We start from the raw sequence: 22,943 nt of genomic DNA on the forward strand, positions 1-22,943 counted from the left end.
ATAGGTAGTGTTTTTTAATCTTTTCCCATGACACTAAATATTCCTAAGCGTGGTTTTAAGTCTTTTTTTTCCCCTGATTTTTTTCTCATTCAGTCAAAGAAAAAATTTATGGATTTACCATAGCATTATCTAGAATTCTCACTACTATTTATAGTTTGAAATGTCTCTCTCTAGTCTTTTTCTCTTTGTGTGTATTTGCTTACTAAAGTGGGATTGTAGTCCATATAATATTTTATATTGTAAGACTGTGCCACAGTTTTTCATTTCTCTACTGATAGACATTTAATGTATTTCCAGTGCATCTCTGGGTGCACATCTCAGGTTAATTCTTAGGAATAGAATTACTGTGAATATTTTGAAGGTTTTTGGCACATTTATGATTGCTTTTTCTCAAATTAGCATTTCTTACAGAGTAAGGCATATTATTTCATTTTATCATATGGAACACAGATGCAATACTTGATTTCTGTGGTATTTCCTGTTTTCAGAACTTGCAATTCACCAACTCCTTCTCTCCCCCCTCACCTTAAACTTAAGAAATACACCTTCTTAAATCTTCTGAATAAGTTCTTTGGTACTAATCTGGAAAGTCACAAACCATTACTTCACAGATTATCATTCAGTTGTGTTTTGAGCATATTGAGGCCCAATTAAAGTAGATAGCAAATGTTATGCATTTTGCTTAAATACTCAGGCATGTTAACCCTTGCTAGGGACTACTGTTTAAGGTTCATCAGTGATGAAAAATTTCTCCCTATCAATGTAACTTTCCATGTGGCTCCAAATGATATTTACATTAGCTTATGTTAATTTCCAAACATGTAATTATATGCAAATTGATATTATACTCGTTAATTGATATTAGCCTCTAAGAAAAATGAGTGGATATATGGTTAGTCTGGGACCTTGAGTGCAGAATCTATTTCTTACTCATTTTTTTAAAAGATTTTATTTATTTATTTGACAGACAGAAGTCACAAGTAAGCAGAGAGGCAGGCAGAGAGAGTGGGGGAGGCAGGCTCCCTGCCGAGCAGAGAGCCCATGGGGCTTGATCCCAAGACCCTGGGATCATGACCTGAGTGGAAGGCAGAGGCTTTAACCCACTGAGCCACCCAGGCGCCCCTATTTCTTATTCATTTTTATATTCTTACTCTAATAATGGTTTTCAGACTTAAGCTTGCATCATCATCATCTGGATATCTTGTTAGAACATGGGTTGCTGAGCTTTATCTAAGAATACCAGATTTAGTAATTCTGGGATTGACCCAGAGAATTTGCATCTCTAACATGATTTCTGATGAGGCTGATGCTACTTGTCCACAGACCACACTATTGAAACTGGTCTAACCTAATGAGCACATAACTTGCTGTGTAGTTGAAGTGTGATAAAAATATTTGAGCATGTAAGTGCTGCTGTCACTGAATTTCTAAAGCTTTTTCAGCTGAACTCTTTTCTTTTGTACATTATTTGTTAACAAGTGAAACAGCAATTTATATTTATACTTAGTTATAAAGCTATTCTTGTATACTGTTATCAGAAGAACAAAGGATAAAATAGTAGAATCATCATCTTTTTTGTGCTTCTTTTAATGGATGGACTTTTCCAAATCCTTTAAGTTAAAAGTTTTTTAAAGTTTAAGCATTTTTTTATTAGTGGGGAAAAAAAGCAAATCTCTAAATGATATATTTATAAATAATGAATAATTTATAATTGTCTATTATAAAGTTTTTTATAACTTAAAATCAGTCTACCACCATAATTATTAACTTAATTATCACTGATCATCATGTAATTTCACTTCATTTCATTTCTTGCCAGGTTGATCAGTACTTTAAGGATCATCTCTTTAGGGGCGCTCAATGGGTTAAAGCCTCTGCCTTCAGCTCGATCCTGGGATCGAGCCCCACATCAGACTGTCTGCTCGGCGGGGAGCCTGCTTCCCCCTCTCTCTCTGCCTGCCTCTCTGCCTTCTTGTGATCTCTGTCTGTCAAATGAATAAATAAAATCTTTTTTTAAAAAAAAAGGATCATCTCTTTAAGTACTGTAAAATAATTAGTCAGTAATCATATTTCTATTATAGATTATAAACTACATTAAATTCTAAGACCAAAGATTAATTGTACAAAAAATAGATTTTTTTCAGTTTTATATCAGGGGTGCCTGGCTGGCTCAGTTGGTGGAGCATGAAACTCTTGATCTCGGATTGTGAATTCAAGCCCCACATTGGGCATAAAGTTTACTTTAAAATAAAATAAAAAAATTTATTTAAAAATGAGTTTTAAATAAGATTCTAAGAATTTTTTTAAGTGATTAGTGTTTTTTGTTTTGGGGGCATTTTAGAAGTGGCTTTGGGCTTGTGCATATTGAAAAATTGTACTTTCTTGCTAGGAGTTAGTTTAATCTGTTTTGAAACTGATAAACCAGGAAAACACATTTGCTCTTGCTAGTTTTTGAATAAAGATATAACAGAATTATCTAGTATTCACATCTGTTAAAGGACCATTATCCAAAATATACAAAAAATTCTTAAAGCTTAGCAGTTAAGAAAACAAACAACCTGATTTAAAAATGGGCCAAAGTCCCTAACAGATACCTCACAAAGAAAGATGGCAGGCAAGCATGTGAAAAGATGCTCTTCGTCATTTGTCATGAGAGAAATACAAATAAAAACACACCTATTCGAATGGCCAAAAGTCAGGACAATGACAACTCAGAGAAGTAGGAACTTCCATTCATTGGTGGTGGGAATGCAATAACTGATAGCCACTTTGGAAGACAGTTTGGTGGTTTCTTACAAAACTGAACATAACCTTTTCACACCATCCAGCATTCATGCTCCTTGGTATTTACCCAGAGATGCTGAAAACTTCTGTCCACACAAAAGCCCAGACACAGATGTTGTTAACAGTTTCATTCATAATTGCCAAAACTTGGAAGCAGCCAAGACGTCCTTCAGTAGGTGAACAGATAGGTAATGTTGGTCACCCAGACAACAGTGTATTGCTGAGCACTAAAAAGAAATGCATTATCAAGCTGTGAAAAGACATGGAGAATCGTAAATCTATGTTACTGACCGAAAGAAGCCACTCTGAAAATATGACCCTACCTACCATATGATTCCAACTACATGGAGAAGCAAAAGTAAAGGAGAAAATAAAAAGATTGATGGTTGCTAGGCATTAAGGGATATGGGGAGGAATGAATAAGTAGAATACAGAGGATATTTAGGGCAGTGAAAATAGCCAGTCTGATACTGTACTGTGGGATACATAGCACATACACATTTGTCCACGTCCATAGAATGTACACACCACCAAGAGTGAACCCTAGTGTAAACTGTGGACTCACAGTGACAGTGTTGGGTCAGTAGAAGTTCATCAGTTGTACCAAATGTCCCGCTCTGGTGAGAGATAGCTGTGCCTGTGGGGTGGAAATGGGATATATGGGAAATCTCTGTAACTTTTTCTCAGTTTTGCAGAACCTAAAGCATCTCTTAAAAAATTATCGTAATGAATGTGTGATCCCGTGCCAATAGAACTGTTTTCTGTGTATTTCACTCGTAGAAAAAGAGACCCTCATAAAGGAAATGAAGAGGTAGTAGATGGACCTTGAGGGTTGGAGAGAAAGCCTTCATGGGCTGGACTTTGGACAATTTTGAGAGGCAAAAATGGAAAATAGCCTTTTTTACCTATAGGAATCCTTAATCATGTAGAGGGAATTTTTTTTAGCCAACTACCTTTTTGTCACCAGTCTTAGAAATGGCTTTGGTTCTGCATTATTTAAGTGTAGCAAAGGTTTACTTTCTCTTAGGTAGTTTAGGTGGCGGCAACTAGAAAGGAAGAATCCCCTAAGTGTGGTGAATGAAAAGCAAGCAATTATATACAATATGATTCACTGAGGATTAGATTTCTTTCTAAGCTCCCTCTGGAAGATGTTGAAAGTATAATTGTAAAATAAGTGTTGCAGGGTTATGTAAGTAAGAGTAAAAAAGTAAAGCAGGTTTTAGGAAAGTGTATTTGAATTTTTGAAATGCTAATTGCATTGTACATGGAGTATAGGAAGGTATGAAACACTGTATTTCCCAAATTAATTTGACCATCAAACTCTTACCTATATTCTTACCAACATCCAGGAGCAGGTTGTAAGTAGCACAGTTCATAAAGTTCTACTCTAGATCAGTGGACAGTGTAGTTGGAAGGAATGCTTACTGATATGAAAGGAAGGATCTTTTCTGCTTTGTGTTGTTTATGTGATTTAAATATTAAAACATTTCTCAAATCTTCAGATTTAACAAATTAGATACAAATTAGTTCGTTCTTCTGTGACTTCACAAGCATGAATTTTATATAGATTTAATAAACCAAGGAACTATCTTTTGGTTTTTGCTTTGACTGAAATAACTAATTAAAAATCTGTGATTAAACGCATAAAACACTGCTCTCCATAGAAGTTTCTGCAGTTATAGAATGTTCCACATTTGTGCCGTCTTGTGTAGCAGACAGTAGCCATGAGCCACATGTGGTTATTGAGCATTTGAAATGTGCTAGTGTGACTGAGGAGCTGAATTTTGAGTTTTATTTCATTTTCACTAATTTAAACTGTTGGAAGCGGCTAAGCGTAGCTGTTGTGTTGGACAATGCAGTCTGTAGAATATATTTTGCAGACTAGAGCATTCTTCATACTACTTATTTTAAATTGATGTGATTAAGATGAAATTACTTTTGAGGGGAGTATTTAAATTGATAGTATGATGAATATAGTTAAACAATTTATATGCATGTAATTCTGCATCCACATGACTGAGAAATCTTCTAATAGTTTTACACTCTTAAAAAACTACCTATTTTAAAAAAAAATACCTATTTCCCTAGCTAGATTTCAGGAGCATAAATGTTCCTTTGTAGTGAGTTTATTTCTTTTGCATAACTAACACTGCACTCTGTAATAATCAAGTAGGTTTTCACATTCAGGTTTTTTTTTTTAAAAGATTTTATTTATTTATTTGACAGAGAGATAGAGGGAGAGAGAGAAGCAAGCTTTTTGCTGAGCAGGGAGTCCAATGCAGGGCTCGATCCCAGGACCCTGGAATCATGACGTGATCCAAAGGCAGCCACTTAACCAACTGAGCCACCCAGGCACACCTCACATTCAGTTTTAAGAAAAGAATGATAATATGAAGAAAAAAGGTCTTCTGTGAGAGAAGAGACCTCAGATGTAGTTATATTTGCCATTGGCATATTTGGTAGTATTAAGATAATTGTAAAAGTTTTGTGGCTGTTGATTTATCTCAGTTTAAAGTTGGAGATATAGTTTATGTAAATGTTTTTTGAAAAAGTTAAGAGTTATATAGAATGAAAACAATTCCTGTTATAAATGTAATTATTAAGTAATTATGGAACATATCAGAAATTTCACTCATTTTCTGTGAATGTACTTTTGAGTTTTAAACATTGTGATCCTTAATCATTTGATCTTTGACAAGAGTAATGCTTACACTTGGCAGAAAAATATAAGTAATAGGGCATATAAATTCTCAAAAGTTCGACAAAGATAAGCTGTTATAGCTGAATAATTTTAAAATAGTTGTTTTTTTTTAAGATTTTTTATTTATGTATTTGACAGAGAGAGATCACAAGTAGGCAGAGAGGCAGGCAGAGAGAGAGGAGGAAGCAGGCTCCCTGCTGAGCAGAGAGCCTGATGCGGGACTCGATCCCAGGACCCTGAGATCATGACCTGAGCCGAAGGCAGCGGCTTAACCCACTGAGCCACCCAGGCGCCCTAAAATAGTTGATTTTAAAGATATGACTACTTGGTAGAGGGGGTGCTAAATTTTTTCAGTGAAGTTTGACTTATTTAGGCCTGAACTTGGGAAATTTTAAGAACTTAGTTTTTGCAAACAACTTATTTGATATAGTGATACCTCTTACCCTTGAACTTGTCAACTGAATAAACTCTTTTGCTTCACCAAATAGCTTTGCTTTGGTATTTGAACTGGTTAACCAATTTGTGTTTTTATTCAACTAGCATTTAATTGTTAGTTCTGTTTTGTAATAGTATTACTTTTTAGGGGTGGTAATTATTTAAAAAGTTGTTCACAAGCATTTTGAATTGTATCAAGTGGAACTGATGGTTCTTCAGAAGAAACCATATAGCATAAACCTCAACATAAGGATTGATTTTTTTCAGTATGTAATAGTTGTTTTTTAAAGCTATATATATTTATTGTGCTAATCATTATCCTTTGTCTTTAGTGATTTTACTTTTCTTAATTTACATTACACTGTTTTCTCATATCTTAAGGATGATATTTTGAACAACTCCTAAATAGTCTTGCTATTTTAGTGTTTTGTGTTACATTTGGGTATATACAGTGTCTGTTACTGGTTGAACTATTGAACATGAGGTTTTAAGAAAACAATTCTCTTTTCTGACATGTAGCTCAAGTCCTTTTTTTAAAAAGATGTATTGCTTCCGATTATAGTAAGTTCATTTAGCGGACTGTTTTTTTTTTTTCATTTTTATAATTTTATATTTTCATTTAAAGATGCTGGATGTTTTTTAAAAAAAGAATACTGTTGCTAACACTCTTTCCTGAATATAGGAAGAACAGTACAGTCAGCCCTTTTGCTAGCTAGATATTTGACATGTAGGTCATCTGTAATCCCACTGCTTCTGAGCTAGTTCTGTTAATCTCATTTCCATCTATTTTACTTAGTAGAAATGCCATTTTATATTTAGTTTGGCAGTTCTCTTTAAAAGCACCAATTTGTGTATCTTCACAGTTAGTTCTCTTTGACTCGATAGCTTTAAGTTATTAATGTTAAGGTCAAAAAACAAATGTTTTGAGTAGCATTACTCAGAGATGTCAGAGATTGATCATATCTAATCAGAATATGACAGAATGTTTTAAATATTTTATGGGTCATGAAAATCTTAGCATTTAAGGGATTTTAGTATTTAGTATAACCCCTTAATTGGTATGTGCTAAGATTTTGAAATATGTTTGAGTTGCTGTGAGATTAAGGAGCAGAGACAAAGTTCCTTATTTTATTATTTTTATTATTATTCTTTTAAATTAAAGACACCTAGCTGTTGGGCAGAAGAGGGAGCAGAGAAAAGGTCACATCAGCGTTCTGCATCATGGGGGAGTGCTGATCAACTAAAAGAGGTAAGTTTTTCTGTTTTCAGCCTATACCCTGTTTTAATCCTAGCAAATTATCTTACTGTTTCCCGAATATAATGGTATTTTCTTTTTTTGTGCTAACCTTACCTCATTCAGAGTTTAAAGGTTGCTTTCCAGGTTGTTTTCAAGTCTGAGTTTACCTTATTTGTGCCCTTCATATTGCTTATAGAGTATTTGTTATGCAGCCATTCAACTTGAGCCTTTTCAGAGTGAAGTCTGGTTGTGTGTAGCAGCCTCTGTATCTTGTTTCTTTTAGCCATCTTCTGTTCTTACTTAAGCTCTCTTGTTTTTGAAAAGTTTTTTCTGCTTCTAATAGCTTTTTTGTAATATCCAACATGGTGTTGCCCTTTGAGACTGAGGAGTGCAGTAGAGTCCATGTTTTTTAGGAATAGTTCTTGACTCTTTCCTTTATTATCAAAACCTAAATTACGATAATCTTTATGCATACTTTGGACTATTTTCCATGATAGTGTTATTTTTTATGCATCTAAATTCTTAGATAATTGTTTTTATAAAATTACAGAGAATAGAGTTGAAAGGTCATCTAGTTCATCTCCTGAATAAATGCTCCTTAAAAACGTGGTCTTCTAGTCTATTATCATTCTCAGGGAGAGAGGTTCATCACTTTGCAAAAGAACCAGATGAGTTCCATTGTTTTAGCTTGAGTCATTAGTTTATTTTGCACATTGAACTCAAAATTATACCCCTAAGTTCGATTCTGCCTTTTGTATCAATATCGAGTAAGTCTAAATATTTGAAAGGCTAGCAACATGTTATTTTTTTTTTGGACTAAAGATTGACATTTCTCTCATATTTTTCATATGTCACATGCCGTATGTTCATAAGTCATAGTTTCCATACCTTTTAGCATTACTTTCATATACTGTAGGCTATCAGTATTTCTCATATACTGTGGTGTCTGGACTGAATAGATATAGTCGATTAGCATGATTTCACCTGTGAATACACTACATTTTTCGCAGCTTCTTTATTTTATTGATGTAGGGAAATTTTCAGCTTTTCTATATACCCTGTACACAAGCATATATGCACAAAATGAGTTTTTCCCAGAAGTAATAAATAAGAAAGGAGGGTGAATCTAATATGTCTAGTCTAAAATAGTTGCACATCTGTGCATAGAATATGAATAACAAAAAAGTGAACTTGCAGTTTTATCTCAGAGGTAAATGTAATCTCAAAGCTATAGCCAAGATTTGGCATAGTTAAATTTTGGACTACAGCAACACATGATATACACTATTAAGAAGGAATGTCTGAAATGACTGAGTGAGATATTTGCTTACTTTCCTCACAAAGGAAACATAAAGCTAGACAAATTGTCAAAACAGCTAATTCAGTGCTCTGGAAATCAAACAAATGAAGACTTTATTCATGAAAAGCACTGAACTCGAGGTATAAGAACAACACAAATTTATGGTGTTATCTGGTGCTGTACCTCATCCCTTCTACCTTATCCCCAGCTTTGTTGGTGTGGCATTTCAACCAAGATGGGGCAAGCCTTGAAAACTGGAATCTTTGTAGCCCTTGCTGGAGAGAGAGCACTTGATAGGAAGTGTTGTACATTAAAATAGTAACCAGGAGGACCAGTGACTTCTCTAGTCTAAGGTGTGGTCCAGTTAGTGGCAAGTAACAGACTCATGAAGTAGCAGGATTTTATGGAGAGCTCTAGAAGATAAGATAGTCTTGGGGGATTGAAAAGCTCATGACATATCCCAGGTTGACTGGAGGCTGGAGATATGCACAGCAGAAAATGAATAAGCCACCCATGCGTCACTGGTTAGTGGAAACTAGGAAATATGTTGAGAGGAGATTCAAGCAGGCCTACTGGTAATAAAATCTGGGGCCATCTTGTGAAAGGTTCAGACTTTGAATGCACTGTTCATTCTACATACAAATCCCATCCTGGGAGTGGAAGCCTTACTGGGTTGAGGTAATTGAATAAAATCTGTGGTCAGTCTTTAGTCAAAAACTAAGGTGAACACTGGAGACCAGCTTGAAAGATCTTAAAAAGAAAAATGGGGTCAGGGGGAAAGGAGTAGAGAAATCAGTGGCCACACAGTACAAGGGAAACAGATTTTTAGTTCATCAAGATGCTAAAACACAAACTGATAAGACAACCCACCACCCTCAAGGAAAATTAGAATCTAGAGTTGCTATAATGTGTTATTTAAAATGTCCAATGTCTAATAAAAAATTTAGAGATATGCCAAGAAAAAAGAAAGTACGACCTATACTTTTAAAAAAATCACTAGAAATTATATCTAATTGTCTCCATATGTTGGATTTAGCAGACAAAAGCATTAAAGCAGCAATTAGAAGTATGTTAAAAAAAAAACAGAAAACCGTAGTTAAAGCAATAAAGTGAAGTAGGGTGATAGTGACTCAATGAATAAGGGATTTCCACAAAGAGATAATTATTATAAAAAAGAAACAACTCTAGAGTTAAAAAGTATAGTAACTAAGTTTACTCAATGGGCTCAGTAGCAGATTTGACATGGCAAAAAATAATGAGTAAATTTGAATATAGGTCGATATAATTTGTACTCCTTGAAGAATAGAGAGGAAAAGATTGAAGAAAAGTCCACAGAGCCTCAGAGGCCTGCGAGAAAACCTTAAGTAGATACACATATACATAATGGGAGATCCGAGAGAGGAGAGAGCGAGAGGAGTTAAAAAATATATGAAGAAATGATGACAGAAATCTTTCCAGATTTAATGTAAAACTATCTGTAGATTCAAGCTCCACAAACCCCAAGTTGGAAAACACAAAGAGGACCTACATAGACACATCATAGTTAAACTATTGAAAGCCAGAGTAAAAGAGAAAATCTTAAAAGCTGGAAGGACAAAACTGACTTATTGACATATAGGGAACTGACCTAATAATTACCTTTAATGGCTGACTTCCCATCAGAAACAGTAGAGACCTTACAGCTTGACACATTCAAAATGTAGAAAGGAAAAAAAAATGTCAACCAAGTATTCAATATCCAGAAGAACAGGTCTTCAAATTAAAGGTGAATTATTTTCAGATAAACAAAGATTGTGAGAATTTCCTGCTGCTAGAGGGTCTTATAACAAATACCAAAGGAAATTTTTCAGGCTGAAAGGAAATGACTCCAGATGTTAATTCAAATCTATAAGAAGAACTTAAAGAGTATTGAGAATGATAAATGTTTGGGTAAATATGAAAGAGTCTGTAAATATATTTTTCTCACTTTCCACATTTAAAATACATGTATAATCATATAAAGCAATAATTATAATACTGTTATATTGGGTTTATGACATATACATGAAATGTACATATGGCAAAGTACAAAAGAGGGACAAAGAAATGGACAAGTACTAGAGTATAGTTTCTGTTTTATTGGAATTATTATTTTGAAGTAATGTGATAAATTAAGGTGCAAATTATAATCCCTAGAACAGTTGTTAAGAAACTAACTCTGAAAAAATAGAAAGTAAAAAATATAGAGGGATTAAAATGGTACACTATAAGTATTTATCACAAAAGAAAGCAATAAAGGAGGAACAGAAGATAGAAAAAGGTGTGACATAAATAGAAAATAATTAACAAAGTGGCAAAAGTAATCCAGCCATGTATGAATTACATTAAATATAAATGTACTGAACATTTTCCTTAAGAGGCAGAGACTGTCAAAACTGGATAAAAACACAACACGCAGCTATATATTGTCTGTAAGAAGCATACCTAATGATAAGAAAGCTTAACTGACACAGTAGACTTTAAGACAAGAAGTGTTACTGAAGACAGACATTTCATAATGATAAAAAGGTCAATACACCAGGAAGATATAATAATCATAAATTGTGTATACATCCAACAATGGTCCCCAAATTCATGAAGTGGAACTATGAAAGGAGAAATAAGGTTTCTACAGTAATAATTGGAAATTTCTTTTCTATTTATTTATTTATTTGACAGAGATCACAAGTAGGCAGAGAGGCAGGCAGAGAGAGAGAGGGGGAAGCAGGGGAAAGAATTAATAAAGTATACAGCAGAAACCAACAGAACAGAAAAATGTTAGAGAAGAATCAGTGAAACTAGAAGTTGGTTCTTTGGAAAGATCAACAAAGTTGACAAAACTTTAGCTAGACTGACAAAAAAACAAAAAATAAAAAAAAAACCTTGCTTACCAAAATCAGCCATGAAAGGGGTGAAATTACTACCAACCTCACAGAATTTGAAAGTAGTATAAACGAATATTATGATCAATTTTATGTTATCACTGTAGAAACTAAAGTTAAATAGATGACTTAGAAAGGCAAGTTATTAGAGACAAATTGTAAAAACTAATTTAAGAACAGGTGCGCCTGTGTGGTTTAGTGAGTTAAAGCCTCTGCCTTCCGCTCTGGTTGTGATCTCGGGGTCCTGGGATGGAGCCCCGCGTTGGGCTCTCTGCTCAGCAGGGAGCCTGCTTCTTCCCTCCCTCTCTGCCTGCCTCTCTGCCTACTTGTGATCTCTCTATCAAATAAATAAATAAATAAAATATTTTTTTTTTAAAAAACTAATTTAAGAACAAATAGAAATAGACTTCTAATAAGCAAAAAAATGGAATAAGGAATTAAAAATCTTCCCACAATGAAAATCCCGGAATCAAATTTGGTAAATTCTATCAAATATTCAAAGAAGTAATATTAATTCTTCACAAATGGTTTCAGAAAATAGGAAAGAAAGAAAACTTCCCAGTTTACTTTGTCAAGCCAATTTAACTGACTTCAAAGCCAGGACAAAGATATCTCAAGAAAATAAAATGGCAGATCAATATCTCTTTTGAATAAAGAAGCAAAAAACCTTACCAGAATATTAGCAAACCAAAGCTAACCACATATGAAAAGGATTATATACCTTGAGCAAGTTGGATTTGTTCCAGAAATGTGAGAGTGGATTAAGATCCAAAATTCAATTAATGTAATACACTATATTAATAAAATAAAGAACAGAACCATATAATCATCTCAGTAGAGGCAGAGAAAACATTTGCCAAACTCCTAACAACCATTCAAAATAAAAATCTCTCAGCAAACCAGGAAAGAAAAAAGAACTTTCTCTGCCTGATAAAGGGCATTTATGAAAAAAACAAAAACCTACAGATCACATCCTATTCTTTTTTTTTTTTTCCAAGATTTTATTTATTTATTTGACAGAGAGGGGTCACAATCAGGCAGAGAGAGAGCGGGAAGCAGGCTCCCCACTGAGCAGAGGGCCCAGTGCAGGGCTCGATCCCAGGACCCCAAGATCACGACCCGAGCCGAGCCAGAGGCTTACCCACTGAGCCACCCAGGCGCCCCTGTTTTGTTTTGTTTTGTTTTTAAACAGTCTCTGCACCCAACATGGGGTTTCAACTCATAACTCTGAGATTAAGAGTTGCATGCTCTGCTGACTGAGCCAGCCAAGTGCCCCATCATAGTCATATTCATTCAGTTCAACGGTGAAAGCCATAATGTTTTCTTCCTAAGATCAGGAACAAGGCAATGTCATCCACTGTCACCTTGCCACTATTTCTACTGATATTACATAGTAGGTTCTAGTCAGTACAATCAGGCAAGAAAAATAAAGACATCCATATTGTAAAAGAAATGGTAAAACTTCTTAATGCCCACCACCAGAGCACTGGGTGTGGTATATAAACAATGAATCTTGGAACACTGAAAAAATAAAATAAATTTTTTTAAAAAAGGTAAAAGTACTCTTATTTACAGAAAACATGCAGAAACTACATTTAGACTGCTAGAAAATACGCAGAAACACAGACAGTACTAAAACTAGTAAACATGTTCTGCAAGATTGCAGGGTACAAGATCAGCATATAGAAATCAGTTATATTTCTAGATCCTAGATAGGAATAGTCCAAAAAATAAGAAAACAATTTATTATAGTTGTGTCAAAAAGATGAAAATACTTGGGAATAAATTTAACAAAAGCAATGTAAGTTTTGTACACTAAAGACAACAAAACATTGCTGGAAAAAATTAAAAATTTAAATAAATGAAAGACTTACTTTGTTCATGAATTGGAAGACTCAGTATTAAGGTGGTAATTCGTCCCAAATTGATTCATTGAAATCCCTTTTAAAATTCCATATTTTTTTGGGCGCCTGGGTGGCTCAGTGGGTTAGGCCGCTGCCTTCGGCTCAGGTCATGATCTCAGGGTCCTGGGATCGAGTCCCGCATCGGGCTCTCTGCTCAGCAGGGAGCCTGCTTCCTCCTCTCTCTGCCTGCCTCTCTGCTTACTTGTAATTTCTCTCTGTCAAATAAATAAATAAAATCTTTAAAAAAAAAAAAAATAAAATAAAATAAAATTCCATATTTTTTTGTTTTGGTAGAAATTGACAGGCTAATCTTAAAATTTATGTGGAAATGCAAAGGACTTAGAGTGGTCAAAAGAATTTATTTTTGAAGATTGATTTATTTATTTTAAAGAAAGCATTGAGAGGGAGAGAGGCAGGCTCCCTGCAGAGTGCAAAGCCCCGATGCAGGGCTCAGTCTCAAGAACCTGAGATCACAACCAGAGCCAAAATCAAAGGTCAGATGCTCAACTGACTGAGCTACCCAGGCACCCCCAAAATATTTTTGAAAACAAATTTAGAATATTTAAATCACACAATTTCAGTATTTATTATAGATCTATATTAATAAAGTCAGCAGAAGAAAGACACATAAATAAGAAGATCCAGAAATAAACCTTTATATTTGTGGTCAGTTGATTTTTCACAAAGGTACTAACACAGTTCAGTAGGAAAGCACAGTGTTTCCAGCAATTGGTGCTGGGATAATTATATTCCATGTGTAAGGAAAAGCAAACAAAAACAAGTCCTTGACTGTCACAATGAAAAAAACTAACTCAAAAGGAATCATAGTTCTAAATACAGGCTTTAAAACTATAAAACTTATAGAAGACCTTGTATTAATCAGCAAGGCATTTTTAGATTACAACACCAAGAATAAAGCCATAAAACAAACAATAATAATAATAATAACAAATTCATTAAATTGAACATTATACTTCAAAAGACGCCACTAGGGAATGAAACCACAAGAGACTGGACTCTGAGAAACAAACTGAGGGTTTTGGAGGGGAGAGGGTGAGGGGTTGGGTGAGCCTGGTGGTGGGTATTATGGAGGACACATATTGCATGGAGCACTAAGTGTGGTACATAAACAATGAATTTTGGAACACTGAAAAAAATTTTTTTTAAAAAAGACAAGTTTCAGACTGGAGGAAATACTAACAAATCCTAGATCTGAAAGGGCTTATATCCTGAATATATAAAGAACTCTTAAGATCAATAATAGGAAGACAAGCTAACTTAAAAATGGATAAGACAATTGGATATTTCATCAAATATTTCATCAAAGATCTATGCATGGATGGCAGATAACCACATGAAAAAATGTTCAACATCATGAGTCAATTGGCAAATGCAAATTTTAAACCATAAAATACACCTACACACTCAATGACTATAATGTAAAAGATCAACAGTGCCAAGTGTTGGCAAGGATAAAGAGAATCTGGAGTCCTCACGTGTTCTTGGGAACATAAAATGGTACAGGCACTTTGGAAAACAGTTTGTCAGTTTCTTTTACAGTTAATCAGAAACTTAGCATATAACCCAGCAATTCAGTTCCCTAAAAGTCTATAAGAAAGGTGAGAACACCTGTCTAGATTGAGACATGTACACAAGATGTTTATAGCTGAGTCCACATATGCATGGATTGGTAAATGGAGAGACAAAATGTGGTGTATTCATGCAATAACATACTATTCAGCAACAAAAAAGTAAAAATACACTGAATATCAACAATGCTATAACGTGAATGAACCTCAAATATGTCATACTAAGTCAAGAGTCAGCAAATTTTTTCTGTAAAAGACCAGATAGTAAACATTTTAGGGTTTGTGAGCCATATACTCTCTGTTGCAAGGGTTCGACTCTGCTGCTATAGTATGAAAGCAGCCATAGACAATATGGATGTTCCATAAATTTTTTTTACAGTAACACATGGCAGGCTGGGTTTGTCCTTTAGATTGTGGCTTGCCAATCCCCGCTAAGTGTAAGAAGTGAAGATGACTAAGACTGCGTATTATATTGGTCCATTTAATTTTGAAATGCCAGAAAAGGCAAATTTATAGGAGGGGGAGAAAGCCCACTTGTGGTTGCATGTGGCTGGGAGTGGGGCTGAAGGAATGCTGCAAACAGACTCAAGGCAAATTTGGGGGGTGATGAAAAGTTATAAAAAGTTATAAAAGTACAATGTGAGTATTGTCAAACAACTCTAAATAGTGATTAAAACTTACTGAATTTTTACCCTTATAGTTAAGGGAATGTAAATTATATCTCAGTAAAGATGAAAAAGAAAGGAATAGATGTAAAAGACTGGTGGGTTTTTTGTGTTATACCTTGAAGATACTAAGTGCCATATGATATATATAACTGAGGCTAGCAAACAATAAGAACACATTGGTAAAAAGTGAAAAGAAGAATAGTTACAATAGATAACAGAATTGGAATTTGAGAAAATTATGAAAAGATAAAACTATTATTGAAAGCCATATTTTTAAAAATTGCCTATTAAAATTGTGTTATTTTTAAAAAATAACTTTTGACCCACTTCCTTGAAATAGGATCAAAGTCAAAAGTACTACATGTCGTTTCTTCCTGAGTCACATACATACTCTCCCCCCTCACAATAATGTGAATCAGGATTTCAGATTAAAATGTCAGTGAAAGCACCTGTATAATCTGTCTCCACTTTGCTGCAAGTTTATGAGAATGTGATGTGAAAATTTTTCAAAGAAATAAGTAACTATATTCTAGTTACATTTAAGACAAAACCCCTGCAGACCATGAGGAGACAGGAAACTCTTAGTAATGAGGGGGTGTTGATGCTGTCTGGCTCACAGAAACCTAGGTCATGTGGGCCAGGGCTTAAAAAGTGGGTTTTTAAGCCAAACTTAAGAGAGTATAGGTTGCTAGACATTTTAAGAATGCCAAATGTGTCTTGCAAATGGTAGGAGATTGGAACTGGGCTGTCTGCATAAAGCAGGGAACTGGGACCGTGTTTCTAGGCCATAAAACTAGACCTGAAATAACTCCACCTGACACTGTTGGTGTTTTCCTGTGGGCCAAAGAGGCAGCTATGCAAAAATGGAAATGGTAACCATATGTTGTGTGTGCATGTGGCATCTGGAATAGAGCTCTACCCATGTGGAACCAAAGCCCCAGTCTTTCTAATTTAAGACCTGCTCCGGAGCTGTGCAACTCCAGAGGGATAGTCTGAGCCACCATGAAACAACATGGCAGGAAAGAGCTCACAAAGTTTAAGACTCCCACATAAGGTGTGTTTGCAGGCAAGTATTTTAGGACATGTATGGAAATCTGTTACCACAAGAGACAGCAGATACATCAAATGGGATCATTTACATCCAAGGAAATAGAAATAAGAACACATTCTCAAAAAAAGCCCTTAAACATAAAAATGCTTAAGAATTTCAAATGAAAAATAATTGGCAATAAGCAAAGGAATAAGAAGAGGCAGAATGATAAAAGACTGATGACAAATCTTATAAGTAACAAAAATTGATGAAATTGAAAATTAGATTTAATTCACATAACAGAAGACTGAATTAGTGAGTCAGAACTCTCAACTGAGACTTGTCAGTCTGGAAGAGCGAATCTTTTAGAATATAGAACAAAAAGTTAAGGAGGTTGAAAATATGAAAGAGATGTTAAGAAACATGGAAAACAGACCGAGTTAGGGGTTCCAGGAGGTAAGAATATTCTGTAAGCATCATGGAAGAGAAACTTTTTAAAGGTTGAAAGTTTGCTATATTTGAAGAGCAATTGGAAAAGCCCACTAGTTTCGAGAGGATAAATAGGACAAAGGAAAACTGCCCGCCTTAAGTATAGTGTAATGGATTGTAGATTAAGGACACACACTCACACACTTCTTGCAGTAAGGAAAAAAAAGCAGGTTACTTACAGCAGAAATGGCAGATTATCAATACATTTATCAGAAATTATGATTGATACCAGTATACATGAAGTTGTGGGTTGTGTTCATGTTAAGGAAACTAATCCAAGTGAAGCATACTAATTTTCCTCCTTTGAGTTATGTTCTTTGGAGGGTTGTCACTCCAACTAAGCAGATGCGCAAATGCACTTTTCCACTTGTTAGAAATGTGGCTCCTGCTTACAAAACATAATTTAAAGTTCATTTATAAAGCATAATTAGAGTTTAAGGAGTCTGTAACTGAATGGTAAGAGTTTAATTAACATGACTTTTTATGGTACTTCATTTGTATATGTTCAGTAGAGTAAAAGAAAGGGAAATCTTGAAAATAATCATCAGCATTTGGTGGCACTGCATTTGTTCATGGAAGAACATCAGATCAGTAAATCTGTATACCCAATAGTGTATGAAGGATCTAGAATTTCAAAAGAAACAATAGGTACAATCTACTTCGTAAAGAACTTAATTACACAGTAGGAAAAACAACCAGGATCTTAAGGAATAATCACAAAGGACTTTATGTTAAATTCCAGTGTCCTTATTGAGTGAGAGAAGTTTGTCTCTTGCCCATAGTGCAAACTAGAATCACTTTTACAACCCTGTCGTCCCTTTGAGCAAGCATGCTTTTTTAGTTTCTTAAAATAGTCAAATTCCAGCTGCTTTTATGGTTCTAGCTACTCCCCCTGTCCTAGCTAGGGCCTTACTATGGTTGGGGGACTTTTCTCTGAAGTGATCAGGGAACCTCCCCTTCTGTTTCTTCTTCTTCTGTTTCTTCTTCTTCTGTTTCTTCTTCTTCTTCTTCTCCTTCTCCTTCTCCTTCTCCTTCTCCTTCTCCTTCTTCTTCTTCTTCTTCTTCTTCTTCTTCTTCTTCTTCTTCTTCTTCTTCCTCCTCCTTCCTCTTCCTCCTTCCTCTTCCTCCTTCTTCTTCCTTTTTTTTTTTTTTTAAAGATTTATTTATTTATTTGACAGAGATCACAAGTAGGCAGAGAGAGAGGCAGGGGAGAAGCAGGCTCCTTGCCAAGTAGAGAGCCTGATGCGAGACTCAGTCCAGGACCCTGGGATCACAACCCGAGCCGAAGGCAGCGGCCCAACTGACTGAGCCACCCAGGTGCCCTCCCCTTCTGTTTCTTGCTTACCTCTTTCCTCACTCTATAGCTGCCATTTCTGACTCCTCTGGAGTTAGAGCTTAGGGGAGAAAGGGGGAGGTAGGAGGAATAGAAATGTGACTCCTTAACTGGTTTATATATATTATAAGATGCCTTGACATCCCCTGGGCTTGACAGGTTTTTAAAACTGACTTTCTTTGGTAGAGTAATTTCATGGAGTATCTGGAGATCCCTTGTTGCTATACATCTGTTCCCTACTGTTCAGTCTTTCTGAGTTTGTAATTCCCTTACTCCTTCCTTAGCCTCTAAATTCATAGAAATAACATTCAGTTTCTCAGCTGCTGAGTCAGTTCGCTGTTCAAGGCAGCCTTCTCAGGGCGCCTGGGTGGCTCAGTGGGTTAAGGCAGCCCTCTCATGTAGAACCAAAGACAACTTTGCACAGCTCTTCGCTCAGATGTCCTAAATGGATCCTGGTAAATTCTCTTACATTTTTTTTTCTTTTTTTCTTTTCTTTTCTCCTCCTCCTCTTCTTCTTCTTCTTTTGGTCTGGTTAATGTCTAGGAGTTTAGGCTGATTCTAATGCAACTGTATATCTCTAACTTCCTTGTTCAACATTTAGAGTAGAAGTATCTAGAGTAGAAGTCAGATACCCGTCCATTATGTCCTCTTATCTGTAGGGAAGATAAATCCATCTTTCCAGAAACTTCTTTCTCTTCATTTGAGAAGTATTTCCTCTGAGGTCTTGGATTTTACTTTTTCCTACTTACAGTGTAATAAATTAGCCTTTTACTCTTTCATGAATGCTGGCAGAAGGCATGAAATGCCTGTATTAGAGACAATGGACTTTGTTATTTCCAGCACAGCAAGTATCAAGACTATCAAGTTTGCCTTGCTTCTCCTGAATCAAGTCCCATAGGGTAATGGGGAGAGCCCAAATGGATTCAAACACATATAGTAGGTCACATTACAGGAGAGAAATACAGAGCATGGGGGAATCCACAGTTTTTATAGTAAGCAGTTAGCAAACCTGTTCTTTAACCCAGGGGGTAACAGTCCAAGAAAACATAAATAATACTGTTGTGTTGTTTTGATTTTTTTTTTTTTTTTAACGATCTCTGATTTTGATAAAAATTGAAAAAGGTGGGTTTGCCATTCTTAAGTCCTTCAGGGGAAATAAAGAAAAAGCATGGGTTGCTTCATTATCTCACCAGTAAGCTCTTCTTTCATTAGTAGGATAGATTTTCTTAGATGGAACCATCTGGAGCAGTAACTGAAATGATTAGGGGTATTTCTCACATCTGATCAAACCGTGATAAAAACATATTACTGATGTGGTCTTCCTTTTTTAAATAAGCAAAATAGAAGTGTCTGTATATACCTTCTGCCCTAACATTTTGTTAATTTTTGGTATTAAAATTTTTTATCATAATATACCAAGGGGGAAATAATTGCAACAATATTTTCTCTGGACCTAAAAGACAACAGTCTGCAGAATTTTGAGTATCCCTTTGAACTCAAGGGAATTACATGATAAACTTTTAAAAAATACAAATATTTATCCAGTAAAGTCTCTGTCTATACCCATATTAAATTGAATTAGAAAGATGCTTTAAAATCTTTTCAATATTTAAAATTCGCTCCAATAAGAAAAAATTTTAAGGTCATACAAACTGCTTGTCAAAAAAAATAGACACGGATCAGTAGCTTAGTATGTTAACGGCTTAATCAAATTTTTGTTCATCTTTATTTCAGTTTCACATCTTGCAATATCTTCAACATTAAGAAAGGAAGTTACTTATTTGCAAGTGGTTGAGATTATGAGCTAATACACAGTGACTGGTAATTACTTGCAGTTGAACATTAACATAGAATTACTTCCAGACGCATTGGTAGGTAATAGAAAGAGGTTATAAATTAAAGGCTAGAGGACTGGGTCTGCCACTTACTAGCTGAGTTACCTTACATCAGTTACTTTATTTTTGAGAATGTGTCCTCATCTATAAAGTAAATATAATAATACGGGATCAAGCAGGTTTATGAACTAAATGTTTTTAAAATGTTAATTGGTGTTATTTACATGCTCTGTTGACAAATATGCTTTACTGGTGGCTATAAATATAATTCTGTGTTAAGACTTACATGTATAAAAGTCCCAAAGCTAGCTATATCTGTGAGGATGAGTTTGTGTGTGGGAGTATCTCTATTCCTGGGTTAGCGGGTTTGTGTGCGTCTGCACATGCAGACTAAGGCATGTCTGTGGGCATGCAAGGGTCGATATGCACTCAGGTGACCTATCTGTGTTTGTTCGTTATGGATGTTTGTGCGTGCATATGCCCGTGTTCATTTCATGGGGCTGAATGAATAACAATTAGTTTTTTAGGGTTCGCCTATTGGCGCTTTAAAAAAAAAAAACAGGAAAATAACTCAAATTATTCATATTTATGGAAAGATTATAAGAAGTTTTAGATTTTTATTTTTGATGTTAGATTAGGCACTATTGCATGTTAAATTTCTTTGAACACTGACAGGGATAAATTTGTTTTTAGACTGCAGAACCTTTGTTTTGAGACACTTGATCTTTATAAACACTAAAGTTTGTCACATACTCCTTTTGTTCATATAAAAGGGAATGGCAGCTTGAAGTTCATGACTTCTCAAACTGTATTTACAGAAAAAATGCTGGGTTATTATCTTTTATATTTGTTTCAGGGTTTTCTTTTTGTTAGTTTAGCTGTTGTCACATTTTTCTAGGGTTTTGTTGTCTCCTGTAAGTTATTAACTTGTTTCTTTAGGCAGTACAGAATAATGGTTAGGAGGGCAAACTCTGGAATTCTACTTCCTAAGTTCAAATATTTGTTTCACCACTTAACTGTGTGACTTTGAGTAAGCTTTTTAACCTTCTGCCTCAGTTTCCCTTGCCTATAAAATGGGGATGATGACAGTACCTATTTCATGTGCTTTTATTTAAAAACGAATGAGATAATTTACATAAAAATTTACAGAAAAGCAAGTGGCATAGTGCCTCCTTCCTTATTTTAAAACTAGCTCTCTCCTCATTTTTTTCTTCTCCTGAAGTCCCAGGACTCTGCTCCCTTTCCTACTGCTAGCTTTTAGTCCTTTGGACTTAAGATTTCTCATTTCCCTGACCTACTCTGGAGTAGAATTCATTGTGAGAAATCTTTCTCTCCCTTTCAGTGTCTGAGGCGAAGGTACTCCACCAGTCTTTTGAGGCTGAGTTTTGTTTTATTTTGTTTTTAAATTTCAACAATAGTGGGGAAAACTAACAGGATAGAAATAGCAAATGAATAGGGATGATGTTAATTAGGTTTACAAAAATTTACAATAAAATGTATTCCTAGTTCTCAGATTTTAAGTGGGGCCAGTCACGGATTTTTCTTCATCTAGTTTCACAAATGTTTTAGTCAGTTCTTTGTGTTTATGCTAATTCTTCTCTCTACACTTATTATTTCTTCTTTGTGACCCAGGGTCACTTATTCCCTGGCTTTTTTAAACTTTGGAGCTCATGTGCTTGAAATCCCTTTCATGTTTAAAGAGGTTCCTCTCTCCTTCCCTCTCAATATTTTTTTCTTTCAGCTTCACTGAGCTATAATGGACCTATAACTTTGTGTAGGTTTAAGGTATAGAGTGTACTGATTTGATAGATGGATATACTTACCACCATAAGCTGAGTTAACACAACTGTCACCTCACATAATTACAGTTGTTTTATGTGTAGTGAGAACTTTTAAGATCTATTCCCCTAGCAACTTTCAAATTGCTGTGCGGCGTTGTTAACTATAGTCACCATGCTGTATGTTCTATTCCAGAACGTATGCTCGTAACTGGCAGTTTGTATGCTTTGACCCTATTGCCCATTTCCTATCCACCATCCCATCTTTGGCGACCTGCCCTTTGTTTCTATGAATTTTTTTTTGAGGTTCACATATAAGTGAGATCAAACTGTATTTTTCATTGGCCGATTTATTTTACTTAGCAGAATACCCTCAAGGTCCATACTTAATTTTTTCCCTAAGGTTACAGAGTAGCTAATGGAGTATTTAGAAACACAAAGTCAGATAGCTATATCTATAGTTTAACTTAAAAAATCGAGTCAGTGAAGCGTAATGTTCCCTTTGTAAATGAGGTTGTGTGGGCATTTCAGCATAGTGACTGGGGTGGGTAGATGCCCTGAAGTGGGGACTTCTGTGCAACGTGATGGAATGTGGGCCTACAGAGGCTGTCTCGGGCAGAGCTTCAGAGCTGTGGATGAGGTAGGATGGGTTGTGTATATATATGTGTATGTGTATGCCCCTTCCTCCCAGAGACAACTTTTTGTCTACTTTCTACTGGTTCTAAAGTCAACTCTGCACTGGATTCGGATGGCTGTGGGCTCTTGAGCATCCAAGGAAAAAGAGAAGGGAAATTCTAGGCAAAACTATGGAAGATGAGAGTGTTGGCCATTGTTATGTAGGCCTGCTCCTCTTCTGAATGTGCTTGTAACCAGTGATTGTAACCAGCACTTTGTTGTGAAGCAAAGGATGACTTAGGGGGCCTTGCTTTCATGTTACATAGTTCTTGACAAAATTTATAA

At 35.3% G+C, this 22,943-nt stretch overlaps 1 protein-coding gene across 1 annotated transcript in view; it reads left to right on the forward strand.

Moving 5' to 3' along the window:
- The window catches only part of GLCCI1 (glucocorticoid induced 1), a 102,068-nt gene that overhangs the window by 48,885 nt on the left and 30,240 nt on the right, over positions 1 to 22,943 (forward strand). Inside the window, exon 3 of the mRNA XM_059172539.1 lies at positions 7,083 to 7,169. Within this exon, the coding sequence (XP_059028522.1) occupies positions 7,083 to 7,169 (87 nt within the window). The remainder of the gene's footprint in view (positions 1 to 7,082; positions 7,170 to 22,943) is intronic.

Source organism: Mustela lutreola, chromosome 4, assembly GCF_030435805.1.
Source record: "Mustela lutreola isolate mMusLut2 chromosome 4, mMusLut2.pri, whole genome shotgun sequence".
Classification (NCBI taxonomy): Eukaryota; Metazoa; Chordata; class Mammalia; order Carnivora; family Mustelidae; genus Mustela; species Mustela lutreola.